Source organism: Dromiciops gliroides, chromosome 2, assembly GCF_019393635.1.
Source record: "Dromiciops gliroides isolate mDroGli1 chromosome 2, mDroGli1.pri, whole genome shotgun sequence".
NCBI classification, from domain to species: domain Eukaryota; kingdom Metazoa; phylum Chordata; class Mammalia; order Microbiotheria; family Microbiotheriidae; genus Dromiciops; species Dromiciops gliroides.
This window is the reverse complement of record NC_057862.1, coordinates 319,933,917-319,960,359: the sequence shown is the minus strand read 5'-3', so window position 1 is coordinate 319,960,359 and position 26,443 is coordinate 319,933,917. Positions and strand designations below refer to the sequence as shown.

At 40.8% G+C, this 26,443-nt stretch overlaps 1 protein-coding gene across 6 annotated transcripts in view; it reads left to right on the top strand.

Annotated features, from left to right (window-relative positions):
* The first annotated feature begins 2,678 nt into the window (after window positions 1-2,678).
* RUFY1 (RUN and FYVE domain containing 1) overlaps window positions 2,679-26,443 on the top strand; it is a 47,413-nt gene continuing 23,648 nt past the window's right edge. The window contains exons 1-6 of one of the 6 annotated variants that reach the window (XM_043984440.1): window positions 2,679-3,015; window positions 17,242-17,415; window positions 18,051-18,168; window positions 19,858-19,959; window positions 21,534-21,657; window positions 26,048-26,109. In XM_043984440.1, the coding sequence (XP_043840375.1) occupies window positions 2,709-3,015; window positions 17,242-17,415; window positions 18,051-18,168; window positions 19,858-19,959; window positions 21,534-21,657; window positions 26,048-26,109 (887 nt within the window). In that variant the 5' untranslated portion in view covers window positions 2,679-2,708. Of the gene's footprint in view, window positions 3,016-16,028; window positions 16,223-16,246; window positions 16,686-16,720; window positions 16,889-17,241; window positions 17,416-18,050; window positions 18,169-19,857; window positions 19,960-21,533; window positions 21,658-26,047; window positions 26,110-26,443 lie in introns of those variants that run through there. The other 5 variants (XM_043984443.1, XM_043984442.1, XM_043984444.1 and 2 more) reach the window with 5 other exon arrangements.

Genomic DNA, 26,443 nt, shown 5'->3' with positions numbered 1-26,443 from the left:
CTGTCTTTTCTCTGTTCTATTTTTTTATTGATCGATTGATTGCAGGGCAATGAGGGTTAAGTGACTTACCCAGGGTCACACAGCTAGTAAGTGTCTAGTGTCTGAGGCTAGATTTGAACTCAGGTCCTCCTGAATCCAGGGCTGGTCCTTTATCCACTGCGCCACCTAGCTGCCCCTCTTTTCTCTGTTCCAGAGAAAGCAGAGGCAAACTTACTTCTCACAGTGCCTCACAAGTTTGCTTTGCTTCCTTCTATAATAAGAACTCAAACTCATAAAGAATCAGAACATTCCCATGGGATGTGAATGAAATTTCCCTGAACAATTTTCCATGAAAAAGCATCAATGGTGTTTACATTTTTTTGCCTGTAAAATATTTTAGGGGGCAGCTAGGTGGCACAGTGGATAGAGCACTGGCCCTGGAGTCAGGAGTACCTGAGTTCAAATCCGACCTCAGACACTTAACACTTACTAGCTGTGTGACCCTGGGCAAGTCACTTAACCCCAACTGCCTCACTTAAAAATATATATATTTTAAATAAAATTATATATGTGGCTTTTAAAAACCTGGCAATTTTGAAGTTAAAAAGAGATTTGGTGTCCTCTATTTTGCTTCCTCATTCCTCTTTTTATCCCAAGCATCTTCCTATTTCGAAGCCCCAGTCTTTCCCAGCATGGTACAGAAGAAAAAACTCTCACACTGGAGTCACTTGGTTCAATCCTGCCTCTTTCTGACCTTGGACAAATTCACTTAATCTCCCAGATTTCAGTTTCATCATCTCTAAAATGAAGAGGTAGAACTAGATGTCCTCTAAGGTCACTTCCAGCTCTAGAGCCATGACCCCAGAGATTTATGTTTGCTAGTAACTTGGAGACCACTGCCAAAACAGCCTGGGGAAGACTGCTGGAAACCATTCAGAACTCATTTATGTGTAATCCACAAGATGGCGCCCATACCTCAGAGTTAGTGCTGTTGTGAGGCAGTCATTCACTGGGAATCTGAAGTGAGAAGGCTGGCTTCTGACCTTGTTTATGTGATGATTAAAGAAAGGATTGTAGTTTTAGAGTTGGAAAGGGCTTAAAAGATAATTAGCCCAATTCATTCATATTACAGAGAGTCTTCTCTGGATTTTTTGGCATTGATTTAAAATGTCATGATGTGCTTTATTCATGTCCAAGCTAAACCAATATCTTCTGCCCATTCCTTCAGTTTAGGGGTTGAGGGAATGTGAAGGGAAGACTGAACTTAGTGGTAGCAACAGAGGAAATGGTGACCAGGAGTCAGGGTCACTGAGTCTGTAAGCTTCTTGAGGAAGGGCCAATGTTTTGACCCTTCTATATATCTCCGACTCTTGGCACTGTGCCTGAAACATAGTAAACTTGTTGACTAACTACCACTGCCTGCTGGGACAAGAAGCTCACCACCTCCCTAACTAGGAAGACCAGTTTACTAAATGGAGGGGAAGAGGCATCTGTGTAACATGGTCATACTTTCCTTAAGGAAGATCAATTTGACATCTGAGTGGAGGATGGAATAAAGGGGAGAGACTTGTGGTAAGCAGACCCACAGCAGACTATTGCTATAATTTAAGCATGAGTTGTTGAGGGCCTGTATCAGGGTGGTGGCAGTCAGAGAAGAGAAGAGAAGAGGGTTCCTGAAAGAGATGTTAGAAGGTAAAATCAACAGGGCTTATCAACAGATTGGATATAGTTGAGGGAAGAGAGGAGAGAGTGAGGGGTCTAGGATGACACCTTGATTGGGAGCCAGGTGACCAAGAAGAAGGTGGTGCATGCAGTAAACAGTATAGGGGAGTATTGTGCTCCTCCCTCTCTTACAAGCAAGCAAGCAAGTATTTATTAAGTGCCTACTTAAGTGCTCACACCATTAAGGCACTGGGGATACAGGTACAAATGAAACAACTCCCACTCACAATGGATACATTCTTTCTTGACATTAATACCTCCCAAATCTCTTTCCCTACTTCATGTTCCCTAAATGTTTCAATTCTTCCCTAGTTCCCCTTACATAGGCCCTCTTCAGTCAGAGGAGCTCTTCAGAGGAATGACCAAATGTTAGACTTAAATCAATGTAGAATGAACTGAGAACTTGAGGCCACATCATAACAAAGAACCTAGAAAGCCTAGTGATCTCTCAACAAAGAACTCCTCCTCCCTCCCCCATCCTATTGCCCAAACACACAATTACACCAAAGCCCTGGGAAACCAGCTCCAAGAGCTGGCTCCCAGAATTTCCATGCCACCCCCAAGGTACCACTCAAAGCACATTCTTGCCTACTCTGACCCCGTCAATTTTTATTCTTGCCTAAATAATCTACGAAGGTCGTTCCTACAGCTCACTCCTGAGAGCTGGCTCTCTTCTGAGACCCCCCTCAAAACCTCCAGCTGCCTTGCTTGCATCTGAGAACCCCCAAAATTGTCTCTCTGTCCGTCTTGCATCTGCTCCCCCAAAACGCACTCCTTCCCAACACAGCTTCAACACTCTCCCTAAAACTCACTCCTGCCCACGCTGGTTTGAGCACTCCATCCACCCGAAAAAAGAAAAAAGGGAAAAAAAGGTTCGATGCCATCTTCCAGGGCGCTGGTTGCAGCGCTTGCTGCCCGGGGCAGGCGGGCGAGCAGCGAAGCTGACGGGCGGCAGGGGCGGCTGCAAACTCGCTTCCTCCTGACTGGTGTCAGATGACTGTGTAAAGATGGCCGAAGGGGAGGCTGGTGGCTCTCCGGGCGTGGATCCGCGGGAAGATTTCGAGATCATAGACCGGACCCAGATCCCCCCAGCGAGCGAGGTGCGCGGTGAGGCTGGGGGCAAGGCGGCAGCCGGGGATGCCGCCAGCTGGTCGCACCCCATCCTCTCGCTGGCCAGGAAGGCGTCCGAGAACTTCTCGGTGAGCTGTGGACACGCGCTGCGCTCCGCAGCCTCCTCCGCCGGGCTCCGGAGCAAACTCCCCGCCGCTGGCGGTGGCGGCGGCGGCAGCGGTGGAGACAGCCCCGCCAGCCCAGGTAAGCAAGCGAGCCGGGGCAATCCCGCAGGGAGGGGCTCTGCGAGCCCTGAGCTGCCCGCAGCCGAAAGTGTACCTACCTACTCTGTTCAAGGTGTCACTGCAAAAAGTAAACTTAAAAGCGGCTGGTCAGGAGAGCCAGGCCAAAGTCTTATCAAAATAAATCATATATCTCCACACAAACACCGCCCTCATTTCCCTGACCAGATGACTTGGGGAAAGGGGTTGGGGAAGTTAATCTTTCTGTTGGACGCAACATTTAAACACTATAGGGAAGGGGGTAGAGGGAAAGGAGAGATGTGCTTAGCTTTAAAAACAAAACAAAACAAAACAAAACAAAAACTACACGTAAAATAGTTCCAGTACTCAATAATGGCCCTTGTACTCAAAGTTTAAAAATCCCAATTTATATTTCCAAGTTCCAACAGTAGGTGGGGTTTTGTCACAGCCAAAACAAATCTGTGTGACTAAAACATCAAGTATTGATGGAGTGAAGATCCTTGCTTTGCTTAATTATTCCTCACGTTTGCTTAACGCTCTACCTGCTTAGGAAAGGTAGGTAGGTCGGTCTAGCTACATGCCGGACGTCATACAGGTGGAAATGAAGTAACATGCCTGTGGTCCCAGGGCTGTAAGGTGCAAAAACTGGAAACAAGGCCTGATTCCTCTTCATTACTCAGCATTGTCTTTTGAGATGAGACCATGCTATCACTGGAAGGTTACAGATGTTGGGATATTAGATCACATTCAAGGTGCCTTTCAACTCCAAAGTTTTATTAGTCTATGATTATGAAAAAGAGCCAGTTTCAAACTGTTAGGTATAAAGGACTAGATGGGGATGGACAGTGCAAAAAGCTCTCTTATTTTACTATTACTCAGGCTTTAAGATGTATTGAATCACAAAATCTTGCTATAAGAAAGGACCTGAGAGGCCATTTAATCAGAACTCTCTCCAATGTATGCCAGTGTATGAATCTCTGGACTTCCTTTCAATACCTCTTGCTTAAACCTAATCAATCAAGGCAGTACATAACCACTATTACCAACTTGGATTGTATCTCTAGGAGACCCCTGTAAAGTGTTAAGGAGCATGTACAAATTTGAGATGACAGAATAGTTTTTCATAGGGAAGGAGAAACTCAGGGTTTGAAAGGATGAAGATTGGGAGTGTGGGGTCTGCAATGAGAGAATTTGGGCAACTCAGGGAGGTAGCAGAAAACTCAAGAAAGGAAGGAGATGTGATACTGAAAACAAATTCTGCTTTTGTTTTTTAAAAAATAATTTTGCAATCATAAACTATGACCACGTGGAATTTATACCAGGAATGCAGGGCTGCTGCATTATTAGGAAAACTATCAGTATAATTGACCATATCAATGACAAAACCAACAAAAATTATATGATTACCTCAATAGATGGAGAAAAAGCTTTTAATAAAGTACAATACCTATTCCTATTAAAAACACTAGAAAACAGGAATAAATGGGGCTTACCTTAAAATGGTAAGTAATATTGATCTAAAACCTTCACCAAGTGTTATCTGCAGTGGGAATAAGCTAGAAGCCTTCCCAGCACAATCAGGGTGAAGCAAGGATGCCCATTATCACCCCTATTATTCAATATTGTACTAGAAATGTTAGTTTTAGCAATAAGAAGAAAAAGAATTTGAAGGAATTAAAATAAACAGTGAGGAAACAAAACTATCACTCTTTGCAGATGATTCTAGAGAATCAACTAAAAAACTTGTGGAAATACCTAACAACTTTAGCAGAGCTGCAGGATACAAAATAAACCCACATAAATCATTAGCATTTCTATATATCACCAACAAATTCCAGCAACAAGAGATAAATTCCATTTAAAATAACTGTAGACAATGTAAAATACTCGAGAGTCTACTTGCCAAGACAAACACAGGAACTATAGGGACAAAATTACAAAAACAATTTTGCTTAGGGCCCTCCTTAAACAGGAGAAATGCCAATTAAATAATCTCTTGTGATGATGTTAACATTATGAAAAAAACAACAATTTTCCATTGGTATTTAGACCTTTAAAGCTTGTTTAAACTATATGATCCACAAGGCCAACGACCAAGTGTTATCTAAATTTTGTTTCTCCTGCCAACAGTCAGTATTTGGTTAATATTTGTTGAATTGAAGGTTTGTAGAAATGGAACTATTATTCATTAAGCTCCTTTGCAAATGAAATGGAATGATACACACCAAAAATTAACTGTGACCATGTTTATATATGTTTTTCTCCACTTTTTATCTGGACCTTTGATTTCAGCAGTACGAGAAACACTTGGTATAGAATGATCTCTAATTTATAGTGTTCTGAGAGTTGCCTAAGGCACTAAGAGATTATAACTTATGCCTGGTCACACAGCTTATATGAGGCAGAGACTGGTATTTAAACCCAGGTGTTCCTGACTCCAAGCCTGGCCTTTTCACAACTCAGGATGCCCATCATTTTATTTTATACCTTTTAACTTAAAAAATTAACTCTGCTACCCAAAATATCTTTCCCTGACTCCCCTTATTCTAATGCCTCCTTCATAAAGACTTTCCTGGCCCCTCTACCAGCCAGAAGTAATCTCTCCTTCTTCCAAACCTCCATAGTAATTTGTTTTTACCTCTTTCAGTACAGTCCACATAAGGATTTACTAACTGTTGAACAAATCAATTACTCTGAGAAATGCAGTCAAAATGGTTAATCTGCTGCCAGAAGCAGTGGGATAAGCCCAGTTATATTAAGTAGAAAGGTTTGTGACACCAAGTTATATCTTATACTAACACTCTTAATAGGTGAAGCTTTTATTAAACAGAGTAATGGAGCATTTAATATTGTATTTTTAATGCTGCATAAGAAAGAACATGCCATGTAAAAGGCTAGGGATACAATATGAAGCAGATTAGTTTCTTTTTTTGGTTATAATTGTTATTATTTATTGAATCCCCAGAAATAGCCTGGTATAGTAGCTAGAGAATGTGTTGAAGCCTGAAGCCCAAAATCCTGAGTTCAAAAACTACCTCTAACATATACTAGCTTGTACAACCCTGGGAAGATTAGTTTCTTTTAAATGCTGTTTAGGAACATAAAATTATGAGGGCAATGTGTCAGACTATGTCATAGTTCTGGAATCAGATGTGAATTGTACCCCCGGCTCTACCACTAAATAGCTTTTCCTCATCTGTAAATTAGGCATAATAGTACTTGTACTGCCTGGGATTAGTGCGACACCTTTTGGATTGTTGTGTTGAATTATTTCTTCTCTCTTGCAATGTTATTTCACAATTATATTTGGTTTCCCTTACCAGAATGTGAGATCTTTGAGGACAATGATTGTTTTCTAGTCATCTATATTCCTTCCGCAAGTCCTCATCAAAGCCCTAAAAATAGTAGATTCTCAAGAAATATTTGAACAAATTCCAATTCTTGGAAGAGCTGTAGCTTCCGCTAAAAAGTGAAGCTACAAGATTATCCTTTTTTGTGAGCCCAGTAAGATCTCCCAGATGTCTTTGACCGCTTCATATTGTGAGATTTGAAGTTTTAATACTAAGTGTTTTTCTAAACTAAAGACATTTGTGAAGTCCCCAATAATCTTTACCAGATTGGCTTTCGTGATATTGTAGGATCGATGATGTTTCTCAAGAAGCAAAGAAATCACTTCTATGAAAGTTTTATTCAAGCAAGTTTTTCATACATTGGTTTATTTTTTAATGCTTAATATGTGAGCATACCCTTTGTTTTTCCAGTTTGGTGGGTCTTTATATTTTGCTTTCTGACTAATAGGCACATTCAGTTTAATTATCCTGAGTAGGTGAATCCTTTCATTGTGCTGAATATATGGGCAAAAGAGTTGCAGTGAACCAGATTCCATGAAAACATCAGTACACATAAGTGCCTTATGATAAAGCATGGAAAAAGTCATGAATTTGATATACTAGGAACTGTGGGAGATATAAAAGAAATTCTTAAACTCTCTCTCTCTCTGCCTAGTTTACAATCCTCTTGAGATAACACGTATACATATCAAACAGTTAAACTACAGTATAAAGCAGGATATAACTAAGTTCTAAAATTAAAGTTGATGACAGTAGGAGGTCAAAGTAATGAAAGCTATATATGAGCCTTAGGGGAAGGCTTCATGGAAGAGGAGGGATTTGAGCTTGTCCTTGAAAACTGATGAACAAAATAAAAAGAAATTAAGAGGTATTCCAAAGGTTCAAAGATCATCATGAGCAAAGTGTGTATGATGTGGCAAAGAGTAAAGAGAAGGGCCTGACCTTGTTGGGAGCAGCAGGGAGATAAGGTTGGATAGACAGGATGAGGAAATACTTCTTGTTGTTTGTTCTTCATTCTTGAAGAGTACTGTGACATTGGGGTGATGTCATGACTTGCAGGGAAGGCTGTGTAAAGTCACCAACCTCACTTTCTCCTCCAGAGCCATCTGTGTCCAGTGGCAAAATATATATCAGGATGACTGGAGATGGCCCTGGATGTTTAAGGCAACTGGGGTTAAGTGACTTGCCCAGGGTCACAGAGCTAATAAGTATCTGAAGTGAGATTTGAACTCAGGTCCTCCCAACTTCAGAGCCAGTATTCTATCTATCCACTTTGACCCCTAGCTGCCCCTTTGAGGAAATACTATGGTAGGGCTGAATCCAGAAGTAATGCTGGGGGCAGCTAGGTGGCGCAGTGGATAGAGTACTGGCCCTGGAGTCAGGAGGACCTGAGTTCAAATTTGATCTCAGACACTTAACACTTACTAGCTTAGCTGGATGACCCTGGGCAAGTCACTTAACCCCAATTGCCTCACCAAAAATACCAAACAAACAAACCCAGAAGTAATTCCAATTTCCTACTATAAACAGTGGAGGTTTTTTTGAAAGTTATGCTTTCAAACAAGGATCTGGGGCCCACATACCCCTAAGGATTCTGTGGTTAGAAATCAAGAGGTCAGGGGCAGCTAGGTGACACAGTGGATAAAGCACCAGCCCTGGATTCAGGAGGACCTGAGTTCAAATCCAGCCTCAGACACTTGACGCTTACTAGCTGTGTGACCCTGGGCAAATCACTTAACCCCCATTGCCCCACAAAACAAAACAAAAAAGAAATCAAGAGGTCCATGAATTTGGATGAGAAAAAAAGTCATACACATACAAAAGAAATAGTTAACAGTTCTAATATGTAGGGTTGATCTTTATTTTTACTAACCTCTAACTGAAATTTAGCATTTCCTTTAATTATGAATGTAGCAACAAACCATAGTAGTATTAGCAGTTCCTGTGTTTTGTCCTCACCAGAAATCACAGGCATTTTCATATCACATTACAGTTGTTGCAGATATCTTGAAATATCTTCTCTACTCATCACTACTTCAAAAGTACTGTAATTATTTGACTCACCACTCAATCACACATAATTGAAGTCTTCCTTGTCTTCAGACATTCATGCAATGCAGCTGGCCAACTATTGAGGTCCACTGGCTTTACCAGTCTGCCAAATGGGTCACAAAAAGTTAAGAAGCCCCAGATTATTCTGGCAGTAGTATGAAGGATGGATTAGAGGAGAGAGCAGGCCATTGCCTTTAGCCCAAGCACTAGGCACTTGGGGGCTAGAGTCGTAGCAAGCAAAATAAGGGATAGATGAAAGACTTCTTGAAGGAACTCTTTTTCCTCCACTGTAAAATGAGCAGATCAGACTAACTGGCTTCCAAAGTCACTTCCAGCTATAAATTTTACAAGTCTCTAAATTAATAATTGCTAGATGGCTATATATAAGGATTAAGGAGAGGCAGCTGTGCTCAAAATGCTTTATTCAAAGAAGCAGTGATAGCAGCCAAATTATCAACACCATACTTTTTGTGATATGGTAATAAACTCATAAAATTTCATAAACTCGTAGAATGAATGAGAAAGTGTGAAGGGAACTTAGAAATCGTCTAATCTAACCCCTTCATATTCTGATCTAGACCATAAGCTACTTGAGGTCAGGGATCATATTTCTATATCTACCTTAGAACCTAGTTATAAGACTTGGCGCTTGGTAGTAGTGTAATAGGAGCAGCTAGGTGGTGCCCTTGATAGAGTACCAGGCCTGGAGTCAGGAAGATCAGAGTTCAAATCCAGTCTCAGACCCTTACTAGCTATGTGACCCTGGGCAAGACACTTAACCCCTATTTGCCTCATTTCTCATCTGTGAAAAGGGGAAATTAGAAAGAAATGGCAAATTACCCCAGTGTCTTTGCCAAGAAAACCCCATGGACAAAGTCCATAGAGTCATATAGAGCTGGACATAACTAAACAATTGATCAGTAACAACAAGGAGTTCAATAAATGTCTGTCTTTACCTGAATTACAAATGAGGGCATATTGGAAATTTAATCAATTCAACAAATATAACTTAAGTGCCTGCTATGTACAAGACACTACTAAGTGCTGGATATATAAGGCAAAAACACAATCCATGCTTTCAAGGAATTTACATTCTGCTGGGTAAAGTAACTTGACCACAGCCACACACCAAATCAATAGGAGAGTTGGACTTGAACCAAAGTTTCTTAACTCCCAGTTCAGTGTTCTTGCCACTAAGTTCAGTACCTTATCTTCTTCAAAGTGTCATTTATAAGTGTACACTTTTTATAAATGAATGACTTTGTGTTTTGAAGAAATGATAGAGCAGGGTATAAGCTCTTTACCTAGTAATTCTGAATGGCTGAAAGAAGCTAAAACCTTAGTAGCCTCTTCGGAAGGGCAATTGTGGGGTGAATAAGGAGAAAAGAGTAGTCCTGGAGAAAATGGAGGATGACTCTCACAATGAGACAGTGTGATACAATGGAAAGATTTGGAATCAGAGGACCTGAAATTGACTTGTGTGACCTGGATGTACAGGTTATTTAACCTTTCTTGGCCTCAGTATCTTTATCTATAAAATGAGGAGGTTAGACTAGATAACCTTCCAGCTCTCAATCTATGATTCTTTAGAAATGGTCTGTACTACATATTCCAGCAGCGTCTTTAACTTTAACTTCAAAAACACTCATCTAAAATGTCAGTCTGCCTTTTAAAGTATGGTTGACATTTATTTCAAATATCATCTGCCTAGATTGTTCAGATTAGGATATAACTAGCCAGTTCATTTTGGTATTTATGACACTGTTGAATTCTCTAATACAAAAGGTAAACTACCTAACACCTGCCTTTGGAGAAAAAAAAATGTTCAATTGACATGTATTTGAGTGCCCACAGAGCCACATTGTTACTGCAGTTTATATGTATAAAACAAGTGCTATTACTGAACTATTTTGTCTTTTGTTATTTCACAATATCTTTCTTCTTGACCAGTGATAGCTTTAGATTGAGAAAAGCTATTGTATTGAAACTTTTCCCTAATAACTTAGTATTTCATCATAGTATGTCATCATATTTCATCATTGTACAGATACACTTGAACAATATTAAAGGTCTTAAGGAGGAATTTTAAGAAACAGTGGCAAAATTCTTTCATCTCCTATATATATAGTGGCTTTCCAACTGACTGCTTTAAAATAGTCATTTCTTAGCAACTGTGTAAAAATAACCAGACTCTTCTCTTAGGCCTTGTGAAGTAGATTTTCTTTATACATACTGTATTACACTTATACAATAGTATATTTTAAAGACAAGGCCTCAACCACTTAGATTTTAATGTCCATGAGTGCTGTTAACTCCATTCCTTGGTCTCTTATTATTTCATAGTATTACTTACCAACTTTGTTATATAGCAAATTTTTATTTTTAAAAAATCTACTATGTTGAGAATTTCTCCTAAGAATATAATAATTAATCACTGGATAATATCTATGTAATAATTTGTTGATATCAATCCTATTTGGTAATCTATTTCTGTTCCCTAAGATTTGTGACTGTTGCCTTAGCAAAACATTCATCATCATTCATACTGAAATGTGGGCCAAAATTTCCATTTTCACTTGGTTCAATTTCTTTCTCAAAGCACTCTTCCCTAAAAGGAAATTACTCACCTGTATATTTGTTTCTTTTTCTTTTTTTTTTTTCGGGACAATGAGAGTTAAGTGACTTGCCCAAGGTCATGCAGCTAGTGTCAAGTGTCTGAGGCTAGATTTGAACTCAGGTCATTCTGAATCCAGGGCCATTGCTTTATCCACTGTGCCACCTAGCTGCCCCTTCACCTGTATATTTGAAGACATCTCCATTGTGATATGTTAGTGCTCTGAAAATCAAAAAAGATAATTCTAGGTCCAAATCTACATAAAATATCTTTTCATTTTTTCTAAATTTGCATACAAACTTGCTCATGAAGTGATGGAGTTCCCATTTAATATTTTTTCCTATGAAATAAATCCAAATAATCTACATTTCCCCATCTATATTTTGTTTCCATTTTTCTTCTGCATAGTTTTCTTTTTTCCTTTAATAGATACATATATATAATATTTTTTTTAAATATGAGAACCTTTAGCAGACTTCTTTGGGGGGAGGGCAATGAGGGTTAAGTGAAGTGCCCAGGGTCACACAGCTAGTAAGTGTCAAGTGTCCAAGGCCAGATTTGAACTCAGGTCCTCCTGAATCCATGGCTGGTGCTTTATCCACTGTGCCACCTAGCTGCCCTAGCAGACTTCTTAAGCAAAGTTTCCTTTTCAATATTCAGAGCTCCATCTTCTTTCTTCCTGGAATTGAGAGTGGATAAGTGCTGTGAATCCCTATTTTACATTTGGGGAAACAAGGAATATTTAAATCACAAAAATGACCCAAGGATTCAGACTTTTCACAAGGCTAAATTATACCAAATCTAGTCCAACAAGCATTTAGTAAGAGCCTGTTATATGCAAGGTACTGTGCAAGGCACTAGAGATCCAAAGACAAAACAAAAAAGAGTCCTTGTTTTCAAGGAACTTCTGGTCTACTGAGGGGAGTACAGTATGTAAATAGTACATACATACATGTATGTCTGCATGCACACGTGCACTCACATGCTCACATACACACATGGGTACATACATACATGCATGATATTTGAGGAGAGAGAGTAGTTAACAACTAAAGTGATAAGAAAAGGTGTCTAATAGGAGGTGGTACATGAACCAAGCCTTAAAGGAAGAAGGGGGGCAGCTGGGTGATGCAGTGGATAAAGCACCAGCCCTGGATTCAGGAGGACCTGAATTCAAATCTGGCCCTAGACACTTGACACTTACTAGCTGTGCAACCCTGGGCAAGTCACTTAATAATGCTCATTGGCCCACAAAAAAAAAGAAAGCAAAAAAAAAGAAGGAAGAAGGGGTTCCTAAAGAAAGAAATTAAGTAAGAGTGTATTCTAGGCATAAGGTAATCTGTACAAAAGCCAAGTTCAGGGAAGTAAGGAAGGTTGTCTATAATGTAGAATACATGAAAAACATAAAATAAACTGGAATGTAAACTAGAGTCAGATCAGGAAGAGCTTTAAATGTCAGACCAACACACTTATATTTTATCCAAGAGGCAACAAAGAACCGCTGACGATTTTTGAGCAGGGAAATTAATCAGACTTGTGCTTTAGGAAGATTATTTTTGCTGGAATGTGGAAAATGGATTGGACTGGGGAGAGACTGGAAGCTTTTTTAGGAAACTTGAAATAGTCTAGGCAAGAGGTGATAAGGATCTGAACTGGAGTGGAAGTAATGTGAATGGGAAGATAGAGACACACTTGACAGGTATTGTGGAAGTAGAATCAAAAAGATTCAGCAACTTATTGGATGTGGGGGATGGAGGAGAAAGAAGAGTTGGGAGCAGTGCAAAGATTGTGCACTTGAGTGATTGGAAGGTTAGCTGTACCATAGATGTTAATATTAAAAGTAGATTTACTAGGCAAGTCCCTTAACCCTCATTGCCCTGCTCAGAAAAAAGTAGATTTAGAGGGGAAGTTCAGTTTTGAACTTAGATGTCTCTGGGCCATCCGGAACAGAAAGAGCTGAACAGAATTGTTACAGAAGCTCAGAGAGTACACAGAAAGAAACAATAAACAAGAAAGATTCAAAGAAATTTGATACAAAGTAATCAGAACAGAAAGATTTGCTCATTGGCCACAATCATGTAAAAGAAACACTGAAAAACTTCAAAAAATCCTCTCAATGTAGTAACCAGTTTTGACTGCTAATTATGTAGTACGCTTCTTTCTTCTTAGAAAAGATAGATTATATGTGTGGAATGATGTAGCTTATAGTCAGACCTGGCCAACGATTTGCTTAGCTGTATGTACTTAGTTACAAGGGAAAGTGGGAGTGGGGGGGTGATGAACATTGTCAGAGGCTACAAATAGGTCAAGAATGATGAAGCCTCAGATAAGGTTGTCCATTGTAGCAGCTAAGAAATCATTAGTAACCTTGGAGAGAGCAGCTTCAGTTGAATGGTGAGGTTAGAAGCCAGATTTACCAAGGGTTAGAAGTGTGTGGGAGGGAAAGGAGTGGAGGCAGTAAGTCTCAATGGCTTTTTATGGGAGCTTGGCTATGAAAGACCAAGATACAGTACATATCTTGGGGGGGATGGTAAAAAGTCAAGTGAAGATTTATAAAGGACTGGAAGAGACCTGTGTTTGTTACCTGGGAGGAGCAAGTGGAGAGGAAGAAATGGAAGATTAGAAAGAGAATGAATGATAGGGACAACTTAGGTGGTACAGTGGATAAAGTGCCAGTCCTGGATTCAGGAGGACCTGAGTTCAAATGCAGCCTCAGACACTTGACACTTACTAGCTGCGTGACCCTGGGGCAGTCATTTAACCCTCATTGCCCCTCCAAAAAATCAATCTATATTATAAAGCCTTTCATAATTTGGCCCCAACCCTTCTTTTTAAAATGATTTCACATTACTCCTTATAATGAGAGAGTGTTGCATATTGGATAGAGAGCTAGAGAGCTAGAGAGCTAGCCTTGAAGCCTAAAAGTTGCTGAGGAGCCAACCTAAATTATGAGAGAATTTCTTCACCTGGGAATTGCTGGGGGGGGGGGAGGGGGGAGGGGGGAGGGGTTTACTGGACACAGCAAAATGGTGCAGTGAAGTTGGGAGCACCTGGGTTGTTCAAATCTCACCTCAGACACTTATTAGATATGTGACCCCGGGCAAGTTGCTTAACCCCAATTGCCTTAAACATCCAGGGTCATCTCCAGTCATCCTGATATACCTCTTGCCACTGGACCAAGATGGCTCTGGAAGAGTGAGGTTAGTGACCTTGCACAGCCCTCCCTCACTTAAATCCAATTAATTCCCTGCAAATCATAGCATCACCCCAAATGAAAGATAAACAATGCTCACTGTCTTTGAAATGACAGGTCTAGTCCATAAAGCCCTTTTGCATTCTACATTCCAGCCAAATTTCCCTACTTAGCGTACCCTGTAAAATATATTCCACCTCCCCCTATAAAAGATGCTGACTGTTCAGCAGTAAGGACACAGTTCAGTCTGCAGTTGTATGACTCCCTCCAACAATCCTTTAAGGCCTAAGGTAAAAGAAGCTTCTGAAATCACTGTCACAAAAACCTAGTCTCTTAATCATTCTAGACGAATCTTTTTTTTTTAACAAATCTTAAAATATTAGAAGAGGAAGAGATTTTCAGGAACATCTAGTCAGCCCCCTCATAAAGGAACTGAGAATGAAGGTAAAGTGACTTGTTGGAATTTACGATTATTCAATCGATATTGCCCCTATCAAATACTCTCTTCATCCAACCCTTGGAACATACTATTTAAAATGCTTGGCACCAGTGCCTGGCACATAGTACATGCTATATACTTAGCCCCTTCCCTCATCACCTTCTCTATTTAAAACAATTTCTTGCAAGATTAACACTACCAGGTAGTTTAATTGAAACAAATCCATATAGTTGTTCTGTTAATGAGGAGAGGAGCTGAATTGTACAGGAAAATTGGGCCCCGTGTGGCACTTTGGTTATTGATACCCTGATACCTGGGCCCTGCTAAAGGATTCAGTAAATGCTTTTCTTTTTTCAAAAAAAAAAAAAGGTCTGCGCTAAATGTACAGCCCTAGATGAGTTTGAGGAGCAGGGTGTTGCTGAGGTAAAGGAAAGCTGTCAAAACGATGCTGAACTTGTAGCTGACTGGCTGAAAAAAAGAGGGGGATCAAGCCTAGAACTGGAAAGGACCCATAAGATCAGGTAGCCCAACCCCCTCATTTAACATTGGGGAGGGTAAATAATGTCAGTCAACCTGGAAAGAGTTTCATTTGCACCAAAATCAAAATCCTGTCTTCATTCAGGGCTACACTGCAGCGCTTCCCCTATCCTCTAGGAGAGGAGTAATGGGAATTTCAATTTCAATTAACATTTATTGAGCGCCTGCTGTGTGCAAGGCCTGGGCTAAGGACAGTAAAAGTGGAGGAGTAAGGGGCGGCTAGGTGGCGCAGTGGATAGAACACCTGCCCTAGAGTCAGGAGTACCTGAGTTCAAATCTGCCCTCAGACTTACTAGCTGCGTGACCCTGGGCAAGTCGTTTAATCCCAATTGCCTCACTAAAAAAAAAAAAAAAAATTTTTTAAAGTGGAGGAGTAGCTAACGCGAGGTTGTCAGATGTTTGGCCGGGGCAGGGAGGGAGGGGGGGGGGGAGGCACTGCTGCTGACGTCAGGACCCCGGGCTGGGGCGACGCCTGTTAAAACCGGCCTCTGGTCACTAGGCCTTGACAAAGCCTCCAAAGCCGGGCTCCCTTTCGGTCAAACCGAGATTAGGTTTAAGGAGAGCTGAGCAAGTGCCGCGAAGCCAACGGGCTGATCAAGGGGCCGGAATCTCTCCTTCAGCCCCGTAAACCCAGACCCGCCTGCCCGCCCCGCCCCTTCCTGAAGCGCCAGGGCTCCTCCGCGCGGGAAGGCACCATGTCAGGACTGAACCTGGAGAACGTAAAATGGCGCCTCCCCAACATTGTCTCGCGAGACTCGTGGGAATTTTTTTTTTTCCCCCCGCAGCGAGAAGGGTGTGGTTCTCCTCTTCCCCCGTCCCTCTTGCCCCAGGAATTGGAGGCGGCATGACGTTCCTTCCCGCCCTTGGATTGGTGAGGGAACTGCGTCGTGCGCGAATCTTTGTATTATCATTGGTCAAGACAATAAGGCCGCTGGGCCGGACGTCCAATCCCGAGAAGCCCCTGGAGAGCGTGAGACTGTCTCCTAGGCAACATTCTCTGACCGCCCCTGAGAAGCCCCCGGGGTAACTGACAATCCTCTTTTCCTGGCCTTCGGGGTCCAGTGGTGGGGCCGTTGTACCGGCTAGTCCACTGGGCCTCTGCAGCGCCCCTGGTGGGCGGGAAGCCCAGGGAGTGGGGTGGGTGAGGGCCGGGAGGCCAGCCGGGCATCTCAGGATAGAGAGCTTAGAAAGACTCGGCAGGAGGCGGCCAGGCCCTGGGAGAGGCCGACCCCTTAGGGCTGCGAGTATGCAGGCCGGTGGGCCCTGGAGAGAAGCCGGCGCCCGAGTGGGGCCTTGGGCAAATCATCCCCCATCCCTTTCCTGGGTCTCAGTGTCCTCCTTTGTAAAATGAAGGAGTTGGACTCCCTGACCTCCAAGGCCTCTTGGCAGAGCTTAAAATCCTAGGATGGGGTATGAGTTTAGTTCCCTGGGGGGATGGCGAGGAAAATGCTTGTCAAAATGTGAAAAGGCATCCTGTGGGTGTGAGGTGATTTTGTTACTGTTGTTGGTATTGGTTGTTATACAGTTTCTTTCCTTGGGCAGGCATTGCCCGGGGATGGGGGTGCGGGGTTTGCATTCTCCAGGTTGTGCTTCTGGAGCCTGTAGCAGGCTTGGTGGTGATAATGACCGAGTTCCGGGGTCAGCCCAGCTGAGTACCAGATGTCTTTTATTCTGATGTTTGGTTTTTAGGTGATGAATTTTTTGACAAACCTCTAAACTGAAGAGCATTGGGTTAGATGTGAGATGGGGGTATGGGATGATGGGAAGGTTCCGTGGGAGATAAGACCGGGGGAAAAAAAAACAGACTAGCTTGCTATCAGTTTTGAAGCAATATATTGTATGTTAGGCTCCATCTTGTCCTCTATGTGCATAGTAAATATATTAGAATACCAAAGTACATAATGCAAACTCCTGGTGTTCATGGGAGTAGGTTTTGCTTACCAGATCCCCATAGAAAAGGTCCATTTCAGGCCCCACCAAATACTAGGTGATTTCATTTTTTTACTACTCAAATTAAGCAAGTCATTGCTTTTCATCAACAGCTACTAAATGCCAAATGATGGAAGAACGTTCCAACCTGATGAATATGATGAAGCTGAGTATCAAAGTCCTGATCCAGTCAGCACTGAGCCTAGGTAGAAGCTTGGACACAGACTACGCCCCTTTGCAACAATTCTTTGTGGTCATGGAGCACTGTCTCAAACATGGCCTGAAAGGTGAGCATCCTTATATTGTAGAATGTAAGAATTTGGGCTGCAGTATTTAGGAGAATGATTTGAAGAGGTGAATTACATTGATAGCAAGAATTAAAAGGAAAGCTTTTCTTCTAAAATAGTTTAGCAGTAGTACCCATCTTTTCAAATGGACATCCAGTAGATATTTGTAGGTATGAATAATTAGCCTAGAAATCCCTTAGCTTCTCTAGTTGTTTTATGGGTTTTATGTTTCTACTTAAAACATATTGCCCCTTGGGGCAGCTAGGTGGTGCAGTGGATAAAGCACTGGCCCTGGATTCAGGAGGACCTGAGTTCAAGTCTGGCCTCAGACATTTGACACTTAGTAGCTGTGTGACCCTGTGGGCAAGTCACTTAACCCTCATTGCCCCTCAAAAAACAAAAATAAAAAAAAAAGAATTCCCAGCTTAGCTGATCCATCAGCCTCAACCTCTATGAATGAGAGGTGTACACTACTACATCAGGTAACTAGGTGATGTCTTAGGATTTCTCAGAGCCCAGGAGAACCAAGAATTTTTGAAATAGTAATAATAAAGTGCCATTGTAGTTTTGTTTTGTAGGTTAAAAAAGTTTTGAAGCTTTACCCTATTAACAAAATTTTGTGTTTTCCCTTATAGTTAAGAAGAGTTTTATTGGCCAAAATAAGTCTTTCTTTGGTCCCCTGGAGCTGGTGGAGAAACTTTGTCCAGAAGCATCAGATATAGCTACTAGTGTTAAAAATCTGCCGGAGTTAAAGTGAGTAGTTACACAAATTCTTGGTTCCAAAAAATAATTTCAGTCCTCTAAGAAATTTAACTCATTCTGCAAGTTTTTCCTAATGGATATAAATAGTATTCAGCTAAACATGATACATTTAATGGGAGAACCACTATTTAGGCTGCACCCAAAAGAGTTGAGATAGATGGATGCTGTTTATCTATGAAGAAGACCTTTAGCCTCTGGGTATCTGTTTTTTAATCTGTGTGAAATGAGTGAGTTAGCCTAGATAATCTCCAATGACCCTTCTATTTCTTATTAGTATAAGTACTTACACTATACTGTAGGGTTATTTAATCATGCTCTGAAATCTCAGGAAAAGATATTTCAGATGTATTGGTTCCATTTTATAAAAATCTTGCTGAAGGTGGGTTAAAATAAGGACCCCTGAACAGAGCACTAGCTCTAGAAGTCAGAGGGCCTGGGTTCAGGTCCTTCCTCTGATTCCTGCTATCCTGGGGCTCCTCTGTAAAACGAAGGGGTTGGATTAGGCATCTTTTGATCTCTCGGTTCTTGAGCTGTGATCCAAAAACTAGGGCCTAATTTTAGGCCCTAAAATATATACAGTATATATCCTGACCAAATTTCAATTTACATGTTGATGCTAATTGTTGCGTCTGATGGAACTCAGATATGTTATATCATTGTACATTTCCACAATCAAATGGAAAACAAGGCATTGAGACAAATACCCGGTGCCTGGGAAATCAAGTTGGCTAAATTCCATTCATTTTAAAGAAAATTATGTTAGTCACATTGTTATACATGTTTTCTTAAGAAACAGAAGTATTAGGGAGAAGAGGGGTTTTTTTGCTTTAAGGAGGTATGACAATTTTATTGCTTTTAAAAATTCTCCTGAAATTTTGATAGAAGCTAAATACCATATACACACTGCTGTGCTAATATCATTCACTTGCAGCATGTCAGTCAAATTTTTTTACTGTCAGACAATTTGGCTTCAAACTGCAACTTACCAGGCAGATTTTATGCACTAGTCTAGTCTGCATCCATCTTAAAACTAGATTGAGCTTTCTCTCCTTTTCCATGGTTTTGTGTTTATTGCTATAGTTGCTAGTGTTCTTGTTAACTAAATTGGATTGAATGTTAATCCCAGTTTTACAAAAAATAACTACTTAGAATAAACTTTCTTTCATCTCTTATAGAAGGGTTTGTTAGTTCTGATATTTTTCTCCCACATCGTTTTTGTGATTTCCATTTTTAAGTAGCTATTTACAACCCTTATTTTTTTCAATTCATAAAACTGGTGCCCCATGATTAAATTCAAAACATATACTTATTTTTATTTTGTGAGAATATTTGTATCTTTTTATTTAAATCTGACATAATTTTTTCAGGGTCCTGGAGAAAATTGTGTATATATTGGAAGAATTTTATCCGTTTGTGTTTCTTAAGAATGAATAAAATTGGGGCAGCTAGATGGTGCAGTGGATAGAGCACCAGCCCTGGAGTCAGGAGTGCCTGAGTTCAAATCCGGCCTCAGACACTTAACACTTACTAGCTGTGTGACCCTGGGCAAGTCACTTAACCCCAATTGCCTCACTTAAAAAAAAAAAAAAGAATGAATAAAATTTACTTTGGGGTTTTTTGGTTTTGGTTGGGGGTGGGGGTGGTTTAGCTAGTGTTTTCATCCATCTGTTTTAATTTTAGGACAGCAGTAGGAAGAGGAAGGGCTTGGCTTTACCTTGCACTCATGCAGAAGAAATTGGCAGATTATCTGAAAGTGCTTATAGATAATAAGCATCTCTTAAGGTATCTTATGATTTTTTAAAATTCCTAATAGCTATTTAATGTTTGATTTAAAATATCCCTATAAATGATTTTTATTTTAGGCCAGAGTCTGTGATTTATAGTTCTTATTCAGATTAGCATTATTAATCTCAGAAATTCTCTGTGTCATAATCTCAGAGTCAGAACAATGTTGTGGAAATAGTTTCCATTATGAGTTAAAAGTTCTGGGTTCTAGTCTTGGCTTTCACACCTAACCAACTATTGTCACATTGGGAAAGGCATCTAAATTCTTTGAGCTTCAATGTCTGTCTTCAAAATAGGAATAATAATACTTTGTACTATCAACCTTAAAGGACTGTTATGAAGAAAAGGTTTTGATATCCCTTAAAATACTATAGAGGGGGGGGCAGCTAGGTGGCGCAGTGGATAGAGCACCGGCCCTGGATTCAGGAGTACCTGAGTTCAAATCCGGCCTCAGACACTTGACACTTACTAGCTGTGTGACCCTGGGCAAGTCACTTAACCCCCATTGCCCCGCAAAAAAAAAAAAAAAAAATACTATAGAGGGGCATCTAGGTGGCGCAGTGGATAGAGCACCGGCCCTGGAATCAGGAGTACCTGAGTTCAAATCCAACCTCAGACATTTAACACTTACTAGCCGTGTGACCCTGAGCAAGTCACTTAACCCCAATTGCCTCACTTTAAAAAAAAACCACTAGAAATATGAGTTATTATTACTGTCTAAGAAATAGCATTTACTATGCAGCCATAGTTTAGTGTTAAGTCGTTTCTTGATTGAGTACTGGTAAGATTCTGAAAATGTGTTCTCAGTATTAATAAGAGCTATTTGATATTTTGTTAAATTATCAAATTAAAAATGATTGGTCTTTATTGGAATGAATAACCTGAAGAAATCCTGATTGGGATTTAGAGAGGGTAATAATAGCCTTTGTGGTCATTCTTAATTGAAATTTAAAAAAAAACACACAACTTTTCTTATAAGAGGATATCACTTCCCTGATCAATGGACAGAAGAAATGTCAGCATATAAATGTCAGAAGATTTGAGATAAAATCCACATTTATAATGTCAGTGATAACTGCTGTGTTGCATTTTACATGAGCCCAATGCATCATTGTATTTATGTAAATAGCACCAGAATATCTGGTTTTTGCTTCTTCTGATTTCCTATGGCTAATGATGGGAGAATTTTCTCCAATATAATTCCCTTGTCAAGTTGGTACAGAGGAGGGGGCATGGAGGGAAAATCCTTTGCTGTCAGGTATCACTCCATTAAAAGGTCATAATAGTTTTCATAAGCGTGTCTAAATTGTTCATGTCCAATCACTGATAAGCTAATGTCTCATGTCTTTTATAAACCAGTAAGTATTCATGAGTATTGTGCCTTTAATTGGCACCTTTGAAGAGCAAGTTTAAGTATGCACAAATCTCATTTGGGGAAATTTTAGAACCTGTATTAGACCAATGTGTGAAGGTAAGTTTGCACATCTGAATATCAGCATTATTGTTAAATACAGTTTGCCTTTTATTGCTGTTAAACTAAGCATAGCTTTGGTGGTTGCAATCTTTCTTAGTGAATTCTATGAACCTGAAGCATTGATGATGGAAGAAGAAGGAACAGTAATTGTAGGTCTGCTGGTGGGACTCAATGTTCTTGATGCTAACCTTTGCTTAAAAGGAGAAGATCTAGACTCTCAGGTAAAATACAATTCTTGCTATGAGTTAAACCAATATTTATTAGTAGTTGTGAAGACATACACATTAATGGGCATAAATGGAATAAATAACAATTTGGAGGTTTAAGTTATAGGCCCAGTGTTGTGTTTCCATGTGTTCTATAACAGTTACTGGTCTATTAATTATTTCTTATTTAAAGACCAGATAATGCTTTTCTAAGGTACATTAAGAAAAGAAAAGCATGGAGAAGTTGGGAGGTAATAGTTCATTTTCAACCCTAGCCCAGCTAGAGCTGGAGTACTGTGTTCTCTTGTGGACATAGGACTTTAAGAAAGACATAAATGAGCTGAAGTCTGTCCAGAAGACGGTACCTGTGATGTGAGGAAAACCACCACATGAAGATCAGTAAAAGCAATGGAAATGCTAGGCCTGGAGTAAATTTAGAGGGGATGAGATGGTGTTCTTTTACATATTTGAAGGGCTGTCATGTACAGGAGGAATTAGAGATTGGACTTATTACACAGACAGCCTGAGGGCTGGCCAAGAAGAGCAGGTACAAGGTAGAGAAGGAGACTTAGCTTGATGAAATGGAAAATTTCTTAAGAATTAAAGCTACCCCTAAAGATGTCATCATGGGGCAGCTAGGTGACACAGTGGACAAAGCATCACCCCTGGACCCAGGGGGATCCCAGCCAAAACCCGGCCTCAGACACAAGACAGTCACCCACTGTACTACCCCAGGCGTGTCCCCTAACTCCAATTTTTTATAGTTCTCTGGGATCTTGTATTTGAAAGTCACATTTGCCATTCAGTTCAGGTCTTTTCATCACAAATATCTGAAAGTCCTCTTTTCCTTTAAAGTCCCTTTTTATGCTCAGTTTTGCTGGGTAGGTGATTCTTGGTTGTAATCCCAATTCCTTTACCCTCGCATGTCCTCGGTCCTTTAATGTAGAAGCTGCTAGGGTTAAATAGAGGGGTGAGGGGAATGCACTGGGGGAGGGGGAAGGGCAGAGGTGAAATCCTACATGAAAGAAACAGGAAAAGGCTTATGGAGTGAGGGAAGAGATGGGAGAGGAGCAGGGCAGTAAATGAATTTTACACTCATCAGAAAAGGCTCAAAGGGGGTAGCTAGGTGGTGCAGTGGATAGAGCACCAGCCCTGGAGTCAGGAGGACCTGAGTTCAAATCCGGCCTCAGATACTTAACACTTAACTAGCTGTGTGACCCTAGGCAAGTCACTTAACCCCAATTGCCTCACAAAAAAAAAGGAAGAAAGAAAGAAAAGGCTCAAAGACCTTAAACTCATCAGAGTTGCCTCAAGGAGGGACTAACACACACACCCAACTGGGTGGAGTAATCTATTTAATCTGGGCAGTAAATGAGCCTAACACATCAGAATTGGCTCAAAGACCTCAATCTCATTAGCATTGGCTCAAGGAGGGAATAATGTACATACCCAATTGGGTAGAGTAATCTCTAACCCTGCTGGAAAATAGGAGGGGAAGGGGATAAAGAGAGAGGGGCAAAAGAAGGAAGGGCAGAGTCGGGGAGGGGACACACAGAAGCAAATCCCTTTTGAAGAGTGATAGGATGAAAGAAGAGGGATAATAGAATAAATATCATGGGGAAGGGAATAGGATGGAAGGGAAACGGTTAACAATTGTAATCATGAAAAAGAGAAAAGAGGGGAAAATTGTACAAAAACCATTTATAGCAACTCTTTGTGGAGGCTAAGAATTGAGAATCAAGGGAATGTCCATCAATTGAGGAATGATGGAAGAAGCTGTGCTATATGATTGTGGTGGAATGGTCTTGTTCTATAAGAAATGACAAACAGGATGATCCCAGAAAAAGCTGTAAAAACTAATGAACATCAATGTATAGTGAAGTGAGCAGAGCTGGGAGGACATTATGCATAGTGACAGCAGTATTGTTCAGTGAGCAATTGTGAATGACTTAACTATTCTCTCAGCAATGCAATGATCCAAGATAATCCCAAGGAACTAATGAGGAAGCTTACCATCCACCCCCATAGAAAGAACTGATAAAAAGAACACTTGTGGATTGTACATATATAACCTGGTTGCAGTCTTGTGGAGGGAGGTAGGTAGAAAAATTTGGAACTCTAAATTTTAGGAAAATGAATGTTGAAAACTACCCTTGGGGGCAACTAGGTGGTGCAGTGGATAAAGCACCAGCCCTAGATTCAGGAGGACCTGGGCTCAAATTCGACCTCAGACACTTGACACTTACTGGCTGTGTGACCCTGGGCAAGTCACTTAAACCCCATTGCCCCGCAAAAAAAAAAAAAACTAAACTAAACTAACTTTACATGTAACTGGAAAAAATAAAAGTTTGTTGCTAAAAGAAAAAAAAATAAAACAACTCAGAAAAAAACTAAACTAAATAAATAATATAAAAAGAATTAAAGCTACCCAAAAATAAAATGGGCTGCCTGCCTATGGAGGTATGGTGAATGCAGTCAACATGAAATGCAGATTCACAGTTTCATATAGAATGCTCTTTTTTATTTTAGGTTTTTAAATTCAGAACAGTTTCTTTTCTCTTCTCCTTATCCCCTTCATTCCCCCCCCCCCTCCAAAATAAGACAGGTATGAAGAGTCATGAGTTTGTCCTTAGTAGAAGCTTAATGGCCAGTTGCCTGGGATGCTATGGAAGGGACTCTTTGGCAGTGAGTGTACTAGATGTCCTCAGAAGGCTCTTCTGGTGCTTGGATCCTGTGATTCTGTAATGAAAATCAGCTCTTAATTAAAAAAAAAAAAATTGGTCTGTGTCTAAATTGGAACGTAAAGCTGTGTAGTAGGGATTATGTTACCATGGTAATTCTTTGTTAGTGGAAAAAGATGCCTTCTAGTGATGTGGGTTCTCAGGGTATGTGTCTGAACTCTCATCTGAGTAGAGGATATAGAGACAGATGGAAGTTCTTCACTCCTTTCTGTTCAGGAAGTATGCAGAGCCACCTCACCTCTCTCACAGTAATCTCACACACACACCTGCCCGCCATGAAGGCCTCCTGCAGCCAGGCCTCAGTAGCCCTTTCTCTACTCCCAAGAGACGCCCCAAAGACTGGAAACTCCCCAAAGAGTTGGCCAGCTCATGAAGGCTCTCTGCCAGAGAGAGCACCATTACCACTTTTTCATAAGCCACTGAGAAGTACTGAGGAAGTCAGAATTTTTCCCCACTTCTTTCATACCCAGGCTAACTCCATTCAAGTGGGACTTTGTTCTCAGAAAATTTGTAAGCCAAAATATGTTGAGTCTAATACATTTAAAAAGAACAAACCGGGGATAGCTAGGTGGAGCAGTGGATAGAGCACCAGACCTGGAGTCAGGAGTACCTGAGTTCAAATCCAGCCTCAGACACTTGACACTTACTAGCTGTGTGACCCTGGGCAAGTCACTTAACCCTCATTGCTCCCACCAAAAAAAAGAACAAACCAAGGAACAAAATCTCTAGAGTTAGAGGACCAAGGGTTAAGTGGCACTTCTGATCCTTACTATAGATTGGTATTTGGTTGTCACCCTCCTTGAGGGGAGTAGGCTAAATGGCCTCTGAGGACCTTTCCAGCTCCATTATCTGTGATCACTTTCCAAAGTAGTCATGCAAATCATTTGTTTTAAAAGAAGTCATCATCTACAACAGGAAATGTTTTGATTTCTTTTTTTGTTTTTGTTTTTGTTTTTTTGGTGAGGCAATTGGGGTTAAGTGACTTGCCTAGGGTCACACAGCTAGTAAGTGTAAGTGACTGAAGCCGGATTTGAACTCAGGTCCTCCTGACTCCAGGGCTGGTGCTCAATCTACTGCGCCACCTAGCTGCCCCAATGTTTTGATTTCTTGAGCCTCATTGTTAGCAAAACTCATGTATCCCAGGGGTAATAATTATTTTAAAGGGACATGAATTTAAATGTTCAATCCAAATTGTGGGGGGGGAGGGATTTGGGGGGTTTTTTGGTGAGGCAGTTGGGGTTAAGTGACTTGCCCAGGGTCACACAGCTAGTAAGTGTAAAGTGTCTGAGGCTGGATTTGAACCCAGGTCCTCCTGAATCAAGGACCGGTGCTCTATCCACTGTACCACCTAGCTGCCCCTCAATCCAAATTATGAAGACAGTGAATAGTATAGAAAATAAATGTCATCTTGACTTTTCTTTTTCTTTTTTTGGGGGGTGTGGGGGGCTGGTTTGGTTTGGTTTTGGCAGAGCAATGAGTGTTAAGTGACTTTCCCAGGGTCACACAGCTAGTAAATGTCAAGTGTCTAAAGCTGGATTTGAACTCAGGTCCTCCTGAATCCAGGGCTGGTGCTTTATCCACTGTGCCACCTAGCTGCCCCTGACTTTTCTTTATAGAAAGAGTTATCTAAACTTTTGTGTGTTGGTTTGTTTTTTTTAAACCAGGTTGGAGTGATCGATTTTTCCTTATATCTCAAGGATGTGCAAGATATTGATGGTGACAGAGAGTATGTACACAGTCAATTGTTCTTTATAATGGAATCCTAGCAAATATTGTGGTAGAGCTCAAAATACATTGGTGCAGTACAAAACACACTGGACAAGAAGTCAGAAGACCTGACTTAGAGTCCTCCATGTATCACTTGCTGCCTTTAGTGTGTAACTACACCCCCATTCTGAGTCTTAATTTCCATATCTGTTTAATGAAGTGGTGGAACTAGTTTCTCTAAGCTCTAAGAACTCTTAACTCTGAATAGGCACCAAAGAAGGCTCAAGATGACCTAGTTTCTATTTCTTACCTGTACGTTTACTAACCAGAGTGGCCTTCAGCAAATCATTTAA